The sequence below is a fragment of the Triticum aestivum genome, chromosome 3D, assembly GCF_018294505.1.
Source record: "Triticum aestivum cultivar Chinese Spring chromosome 3D, IWGSC CS RefSeq v2.1, whole genome shotgun sequence".
NCBI classification, from domain to species: domain Eukaryota; kingdom Viridiplantae; phylum Streptophyta; class Magnoliopsida; order Poales; family Poaceae; genus Triticum; species Triticum aestivum.
In genome coordinates, this window is record NC_057802.1 from 94,867,709 (window position 1) to 94,877,134 (window position 9,426).

The 9,426-nt window shown below is 47.1% G+C and overlaps 1 protein-coding gene across 1 annotated transcript; it reads right to left on the reverse strand.

Moving 5' to 3' along the window:
• Positions 1 to 1,259: 1,259 nt before the first annotated feature.
• Positions 1,260 to 2,403, reverse strand: LOC123074244 (protein PHLOEM PROTEIN 2-LIKE A1). Its single transcript, XM_044497136.1, has 3 exons — positions 2,105 to 2,403; positions 1,880 to 1,998; positions 1,260 to 1,802 (listed from the first exon to the last, which is right to left on the reverse strand). The coding sequence occupies exons 1-3, from the start codon at positions 2,342 to 2,344 to the stop codon at positions 1,427 to 1,429; spliced, it is 735 nt and encodes a 244-aa protein (XP_044353071.1). The 5' UTR covers positions 2,345 to 2,403; the 3' UTR covers positions 1,260 to 1,426.
• Between the last annotated feature and the right edge of the window lie 7,023 nt (positions 2,404 to 9,426).

Below are 9,426 nucleotides of genomic sequence, written 5' to 3' on the forward strand. Positions count from 1 at the left end.
CATCCACCACACAACATGTAAATCTGGCAAACACACACCCTGACCTCGTATTAAAAACGAGTTGCCATGTATGTTCATATATCACAAGTCAGAAGGCAAAACGCAAATTCAGTTTACAATACAGTGAATTTACCCCATTATGCTGCCTACAGCATGGCAACAGCCATTGTGTGTTCACAAAATTAGTTGCCACATGGCAAGCATGTTTATGGCAACTGACACGGTTGATCACGAAATTAGTTGCCTTCCAGTGCATACAGTTCCTGGAACTACTATGGCTGCCTTTGTAATTCACTTTGAAACACAACTACCTAGATCTAGGGTTCAATCCCAACTATCAAACCCTGAAATTAACCAACAAAAAACTTCCTGCACCAATGGCAACAGCATTTCAGGGCAATGCATGACTAACAACTACAAAAACGCCGGCTCAAATCGAACCGCAACACCCGGATGTGGTTGCGGACATGGCGAGCCACACCGGCATCACTGACACCGTGGCGGCGACGAACCTGCGCAATGCCATCCTAAACGGCAAACACGGGACTCCGCCGCCGACGGGAACGCCGGAGCACCGCGATTACGCCGTAATCACTATGAATCTCGAGCGGAGAAATCCACCGCAGAGGGGAGAGGGGAAAATGCAGGGAGGAATGTCAGCGCGGGGAGGAGCATTACCTTCAAGCTGCGGGCACTCCGGCGTAGACTCTCTGGTCCGGCGAGCCTCACCGACGGCCGCGAATGCCGTCGACTCTTCCGCCTCCGCCGCCTCCTCCTCCTATCGGCTTCTCCTCCAATCGAATGAACTGCTGCGGATGGTGGGTTGGGTGAGTAGAGAAGTGGGGGAGTAAATGAAACCGCGCACGATGGGGGTGTGAAGTATGCCGTGCTAGACTGCAACCGCATTCGGGCGATGCGTGCGGGCGCAACCGCAGTCCCACTGCACGCCCCCGAGTGGCAACCGTTGACCGCGGAAAGGAAACCGGCGTGCGGCGACCCCTCTTACACACCACACAATCGACTTGTCCTACGTGGCACACGAAATCAGCCAGATCGTGTCAAGATTCGTGCAGTACCTACTGGACGGCAACGGATGCGTGTGCGCTAGTTGGCTAACGCCCACACGTGTGGACGTTAGACTTTTCGTTGAATAAATGATACTCCCTCTGATCGGGTACACTTTTTTCCGATAGGAGGGAGTGGTATTTTTTAGGTCAGATAGCCAGTACTCAGAGGTTTATAGTGGCAACCAAGGAAAGTGATATCAAAATCTTTCTAGTGCAACTTTTTCTTCAAGACATAACATTCATTCAGAACTCTTGATATTTTGTGACAGTGAAATATTATTCCCATGCATCAAACTGATCTTATCATAGTCGACAAACAGCGGCAAACGATGGTTGGTAACAAAACAAAACCAGATCATTCATTCTTTGGGGGTGATCTTGATGCCCTTGATGAGGAGCCCCCTCTTCCACTGCCCACCGTCATACTCAAACATGGAGATCTCTGCCTCTCCATTCTGCCCCTTGTGCGGCTTAACCTCCCCAACCTTGACCAGCAGCCACTTCCCCCTGGGCTTCTCCTCCAGGTTCTCCTTGTGCTGCTGGATCGTCCCGTCGGGGAACTTCAGCCGGAAGTTCACCGGGGTCGACCACCCGCAGGCCGGGTCATCGATCTTTATCTCAAAGAAGACCTCGTAGGTGACTCCTGGCGTGAGATGGGACAGCTCCAGCTTCCCTTGGACCTCCAGCCAACAAACGTTCTGCAGTGCCACCGTCTCGATTCCGGCTTCGGCGTCACTGATTTGAACATTTCAGGTTCAGAACAGCACGTTAAGTATGTATACATATACACATGTTTATGATTCTTAACTAACCTTCCTTCTTTCAGGGGGTGCCAAGTCCAGTACTTGGGGTCTTCGCTCCAGGTGATGTGTAGGCCTCTGGGGAACAGCATGAAGCAGTTGTGCCTGGTCCTTTCGTCCACCCAGTACTTCTGTAACATTGCAAAAAAAAAAGTTTGAAGCATAAGCCATGTTGAGGAAGCAAAATCTTATGATATTTTACAGCACATATTAGTTCAATGCTCAGAAGAAGTATACCTTTGTTTTCCCGGCCAAGAAGATCCCCTTGGAGACCTGATCTTCCAGCGCGGCTATGTCGGCGACATTCTCCCCGGCGACGATCTCCCGGAACACGTGAGGAGCCGGCGCCCTCTTGGACTGGGCCTGGTTGGCGGTGTCGGAAGGAGTAGAAGCGCTGAGCGCTGTCGGCTCGACACGGCCATCACCGGTGGGCGACGAGGCGGTGGACGCCTCCTGTCTCGACGGCGCTGCCCCCATGGTTTGCTCGGTTTCTCTGAAGTCTGAACTTCTCGTTGGGTGCAACAGCAGCTCAAGCAGGTCCTGGCATTTATATAGCTGCGGGATGGCTAGAAGCCTAGAAGCATCAGGGCTTCGTCGTGGTAAAGGAATGAAGACGGAATTTGATGACCTTTTCGCGCCTACGGTCGTGCGCTGGTCGGCATGCGAGAGCTGTCCAGATGATAATGTCGGCAAAGAAGATGGCATCGGGATAACGTTAACAGCGGCCGAGAAAATGCGGCGGAGAACATCAGATTCCGTAAACTTTGCCTTTCGTCACGCTTTGAGCTGAGCTCGGCATCTGATTCCATGATCCAGGGATGAAGCTTGTGCCACGCACGGAAGAATCCACCTTCTTTTTCGCGGGTAAGGATAGCATGCATGCTGCCGTAGCATTGATGCTTCGGTCGAGGGTATTGTGTAGAACCAACTATGTCCTGATTGAATACATGATTGGAGTTGCTCCAAGGACGTAAACCTGTACCCATTTCGTTTTCAGTGTACACAGAAACTTCACGGATGCGCTTGGTACCTTTTTATTTTGTTGTGAATGGGTGCTAGATAGATATTGCGATGAACCGGCTTTTAGTCTGTTTTTATTCGTTTGGGTCAGCCGTAGGGACTGCGTCTGGCCCTTTTTTTTATTTTATTGGCCAGCGTCCAACCAACTAACACATTTCATTCGTGCGGCTTGTATGCGGTCATATTACATAGTTTTTTCATACAAATCTAAGCATTGCCTAAAGTTTAAATCACACAGTTATTACATCACAATGTTAAATGGTTTATAATCAAATAAAAATATTATAGTTTACAAACCAAATAAAATTTAAATTATCACAAATATATTGAAAGAAAAATAGCCGACACATCTATTAGTTGTCAATATATGACTTTGCATATGCTCAACCAAATGATTTTGGAGTTGCATGTGAGTTGCGCAATCACGCATTTCATGATGAATTTAGATGAACTGCAAACGTTGCCGGTTCATGCTTAGGCACAACGCCAGAGCATGGCCCGGGATCGATCCCTTCAACCTCGTCCGCTGCCTAGCAATGTGGACATTGACTACCATAATCGCAACCCAAAAAATCTCATCGTGCGACGATGATTCGACCGATGAACACATGAAGTTATTGAAAAATAACTCATCCCCACTATCCATGGTACCTTGCAGGCAAAACGTCAAACACCTTGCGGGCCTGTGGCCGGTGAGGAGCCCCGCGCCTCTCCGCCATACAAGGCTACCTGCAGTAGGTCTATCAAAAAGGAAGCGGTCGTGGAGGCGACGTGGTGGCGTGGCCGTGGAGGTGCTTCAACGGCGGGGAAAAGAGACCACCAACGCCGGCAAGAGCTGGCATCGAATGCGGCGTGGAGGCAGTGGAAGTGTGTGGATGCGGGGCAGCATCCTGGGCAGCGTCAAACCGCTCGGAAGCGAGTGGCGGCAGTGAGGGTGCCGTGGTTGGAAGTGTCGGGTATGGATACGGGAGAGAGAGAATGGCCGATGTGCCACCGACGAGCGGTCCAGGGGGTGGACAAAGGCGGGCGTCACACATGTCTGCGCCGACGCAAACCCAGTCGAAGTTTGGGCCTTGGACAAATGTGTTTGTCGGGATCTCCTCTTATAGCTTCACGCGGTTTTTCATGGCGCGCCTTGGAGTATCATACAGGGTTTTGACAAAAACCTCCTTCCTGAAGCTGAGGAGACAAAGATCACTACTCTTTACCGGTGCAACAACGTTTCTGCTCCGGTGCTCCCCCCCTGGGCTGAACGCGGGGTGGAAAAACACGTCGACGGCCAGGATGAACCAAAAACGGTTCATAACGAGGGGCACGATCGTCTTTGTTGCCCCCGCGTATAGCCGTCGAGGAGCCCTGGGAGGCCCATACGGGCCCGGTTAGGTCGTATGCCCGGCCGTATACATATGCCCGTCCGTATACGTATTTGTTTGTATATGGCGGCCTTTCGTGCACGCGAGAAGCCGCCCGCGCGTGGGGCAGCACGTGTCACGGGTAGTTGCCAAAACTGTCCCATCATATAAATGTGGACAGCAACCACCTCCGGCCGCATCGCCCACCATTTCCCCCCGCCGCATCGTCTCCCTCTCTCCACTCTCCACTCCCCACTCCCTCTCCTCTCCAACCTCCTCGTCTCCCTCACCGCATCCTCTCCATTGCCATGGCGGACGCAGGAGGCGAGCGCCCCGATTGGGGCGCAGATCTGGTGGAGCAGGCGCGGCAGGTCGCTGCGGGCACCTTTGTGAGGGGGCGTGCAGGCGTCCAGCGCGGTGCTCCCTCCGCTGGAGATCTGGAGAAGGCGGGGGCGGGCTGCAGCGGCGTGGTCCAGCCAGATGCGCCCGCTCTGGCGAACTCCGGCGAGGCGCAGAAGGTGGAGGCGGGCTCTGGCGAGGTGCAGAAGGTGGGGGCAGGCTCTGGCGAGGCGCACGAGGTGGAGAAGGTGGAGGCCGGCTCCGGCGAGGAGGAAGCGGAGCAGAAGGTATCTGCGGCAAACTTTTAGTTGGTAGTTTTTGGATTGTAGGGTTTGTGGCCAGAACTTTGTTTGGTTAGATTTGTTAGAGGTAGGGTTTTCTCTGCATTAGGGTTTTTCTGTATTTGATTCGTGCAAGAATGGTGGACCACATATGATTATTAGATTAGGTTAGAAGTAGCCAGATTGAGGGATGGGGTTTTTTCAGATGCTTACTAGATTAGCAGTGGAATTTTTGCAATTCTTTAGGTGTTTGGAGTCAAATATATACTTCTGTATTGGTTTGGGTTGGTGCCTGCTTTAGTTCTTTGGCTTGATGATTAATTAAATGGATGCTTAGTTCTAGGGATTATGGCTGTCATAGTTGCAATTCTTAGATGCTTGATTGATGCATGTTGTCATAGTTGCAGTTATTTGATGCTTGATTGATGCCTGTCAGGCAGAGGCTATGAGATGGGTTGTGCATGGCCTTGTGTTTTTGGAAATTGTCTACGTGAGGTGATTAGATGGTGCATTAGTTTGGTTGTAAATATAGTGAAGGATGTGCTCTTGTACTGGGTGTTGTCATGTTAATCAAAAAGAGCTTCTCAAGGGCTGGACTTTTTTGTGCTGGATTGGGGCTTCTGAAGGAGAGGGGAAGCATGGTCGAGGGGAAGGGGCAGTCTATGCTTATTTAGTTTGTGTTAGTAGTGGAATTTTGTCGTTGCTTCAGAGATATTGACAGCATTGAACATCCTCTGCAATGCCGTTGCTTCAGAGATAAAAGCATCTTGGGGTTTTTTCAGATGCTTATTAGATTAGTAGTTGAATTTTTGCTTGTTAGAATTTAATTAGTATGAGGTTGAATACCTTATTTAAGGGGGAATTTAAGGTCAGATAGATGTCATATGATTATTAGATCTGTAGTTCAATGCTGCTGACATTTATGATTATTTGATTTGATCTGTGGTTCAATGATACTGGATGGAAACATATTTGATTTGGAATGCATTAATTAAGATGTGCCAATGAATTGATTTAGATGATACAAGATTCATCTATAGTATAATTTGTTGTTGTTTAGGTAAGTAATGAAATTTTAGATGTTTGTTGGAGATGTATGCATTTATAGTTGAAGTTGTACCTAATTAACTACTGCATTATGTTAATATGTGTAGAAGCTTTGCTGCATTATCCCAAAAATAGTAATTTGTGCATATTAAAATTTGTAGTTGGCTTCTGTAATTAGTATATACTATATGTAAAGAGTGAAGTAAACATTCCAAGGCAGGATCCTAGCAACAAAATATACTATATGTTTCCATTAAGTAGTGTGGGGGGGGGGGAATTCCCTCAAAAGAAAAGTGTTGGGTTAATCCAGGGAATGTCAAGAATCCAGCTTGGATTTTCATTAGCATTTATGAAGGAAAGCATTTGTCTGTTGATTGATTGCTTAGATTCTGTATTTATAAGGAAAGCATTTGGTCACTTGCAACATACCAATGTGGTTCACATTCACAATTTTGTGTGTAATGACATTCTTTGAACTGCAATTCAATTCATTGTAATTGATGTGCTTGTTTGACAATATAGCAGGAGTAGGAGGATCTTGTGGTTGTGGGCAACAAGAGGAAGTGGGACAAGACTGGGTTCTACCCATATGACTCTGATGAAGATGAGCCGTATGAGGTAAGGCCTAGTTGAAATGTTATTTGTGCATTGAGTTAGTGTGTTTATAGTATTTGAATGCATAATGTATTAATGTCAGTCATTAATGTGTGCAATATGAATCTAGAGATGATGTGGACGAGGGGAACGTCGAGTCGTTTGAAGAGAAGGTGGTGTTGAAGATCAGGACCCAAGGACCTGGTATGTACCACAACTGGAGGACGGAAAAGTACCGCTGCCCCTTCTGCAGCAAGCCCAAGCCCAGGTCTGGGTTATTGTAGCATCTGATGGAACATTGCCGGGCTACATCGATCTCCAGTGATGAGTACAAGATCAGGGCTGAGCATTCTGCCCTCCTGAAGGTCCTGAGAAACCCTAACCTCTAGTCCTACATCATGCTGATCATCAGAAGCTGGAAGCCGTACTCATCATCAGTATATTTGATGATGTTTTACTTTTGGAAAGCTGCATCTGGGTCTGAACTGGTTAAAAACTACCTCTATTAATGTAATGTAATGTATTGTGTGTCTTAACTGGATCTGTTGTGAACTGCCTGGTACCTAATGCTATCTATATATGTCTGGCCTTAACTTTATTGGTGGTGAATGCTTCCTTCATGTTTACTTGTTGTTTCGATGGTGCAATGATCACAAATGGTGCTTCAGTGTTGCTTCAGACATGCTGCAACACTTGTCTATGCTGTGCGCAAGTGCAACATGCTGTGCGCATGTGCCAATTAAACCAAATATTGAATCTGGCAATGTTCCAAATTGGCTGTCATGAATTATATTACAAGGGGTTTCGTAAAGTTACTGATAATTGTTCATCCTCACACATTCCATCAATGCGTAATTTGAATAAGCAAAAAGATCAAATGTTCCATCATTTGAACCAATGTTGCAATAACAGAGCAAATATTCCATCATCAAAGTGTGAAGGAATTAAATGTAAATTTACAAGAGTAATGTAAAACTAGTTAAAAATAATGTGTGAAAAAAAAACGAATTTGAAATAAGATCTACTTTATTTTTAATAAAGTTATATAAGAGGGCATTAAAAAAATAAACTGAAGGCATTAAACAAAAAGAAAAGCATGGGCCAGCCTAGCCATCTTGGAAACCTTACTTTATAAATAAAAAAATACAGAAAAATAAGAGGGCATTAAAAAATAAACAAATATAAGAGGGCATTATAAATTAAAAAAATTGAAAAAATAGAAAGAAAATATAAGAGGGCATTATAAATTTCAAAGAAAATATAAGAGGGCATTATAAACAAATATAAGAGGGCATTAGAAATTTCAAAGAAATTTTGGAAAAAGAATATTTTACAATGCCCCCCAGAGTTATAGACCGATGTTTTGACCAGCCAGTGTAGAGGGCATTATAAATTAATAAAAAATTCAAAAAAATATAAAACCTTGGAAACCTAGCTTTGTTTGTGCAAGATATCATGTGTGCCAAAATTGAGGTGATTTGGAATTGGTTGAGAAAATGATCGCATTCCGGAGGGGCCATTTGGTCTAACTTAAGCCAGTTTTTGAACATACGTGATTTTTGAGCAAATTTTTGAAAACAATTATTTTAAGCGAGATAATTATTTTAAGACCGACAATTATTTTAAGCCATTATAATTTACAATGTCCCCTTAAGATAGAAAATGAAGAAATTTTTGAAAACAATTATTTTACAATGTCCCCTTAAGGTATAGACCGACGTTTTGAGCATTAAACCAGGGTGTGTACAACTCTAGCTTGTTCTTGCCAAAATGCAGCATGAGGGACAGGCTGCAATGGAAATAATGGTGACAAATGAAAAAATGAAATAGACAAAAAAAGCCCGCCTACTTGCCCGCTTTCACAATTCAACGGCCTGCATACGACTAGTAACCCAATCATTTATTGGGCCAGGATGCAGAGGCCCGCCAGATTGTGAAAACAGGTAGCAAGTAGGCCCCACAGGGCAGGGACGGAGACAGTTAGGCAATGTGCTGCCCGCTTTAGAAAGGAACTTGAGAGGGAAAGCTTAGCCCGCTATATAAACCGGTGCTAGCTCCCCTCGCTCGGCGAGGTGGGACTAAACTCCCTGCACCCCTGGGATGTGCCCGGCGCGAAGCTCGCTTGGGCCTAATTCAGGTGGGCCGTCCCATGCCAGCCTCACCCGCTGGGTCGCTGGATGGACCGTTGGGCCATCTCGTTGTCTGCGCCTGAGGCCTGCATGCATGGGCAGGGCGGCGACGTGGGTTTGCATGCGCGGGTGGCGGACGTGCATGCATGCGAGCGAGGCGATTAAAACCTTGTTTTCACACTTTTCGATTCAACGTGGCAATTAAAACCTTGGTTTCACACTTTTTTGATCCACCCGCATGTATTCAACGTGGCAATTAAAGCCTTGGTTTCACACTTTTTTGATCCACCCGCATCTATTCAACGTGGCAATTAAAGTGGCATATGGATCGTTCAACGTGGCTAGTTTGAACGTAAGTGCGGTAGGTTCCCTTCCCTTCCCCTTTCCCTATTTAAACCACCAGCCCACACCTTCTGCACACATCCATTTGCGCCGCCCTTCTCTTCTTCCCCAAACCCAGAGCACTCTCTGAGCGAGCCGCGAGGATGCAGTACAACGGCCCCACCTACCGGCTCCCACCGACCGTGCCGGAGAGACAGTATCCGGCCGGCGTCGTCGTGGAGAGCACGCTTCGCGTGTGGGCGTTCTCACGCTGGAGGGGTGCAAGGGGCTTTGCCCAGTGGTTCCTCCGTGCGGGCTTCGCCCCCCTCCCGGCGGGCTCGCCGGTGATGTTCCGACTGGATGAAGTGCGTCCAAACTCCTGGTCTCCGCCGATAGGGCTCACCGTCACCTTCACCAACAGATTTGATGCGTACTACCTCCTCGGCAAGGTGTTTTGGTGTGGATGCGAATTCATC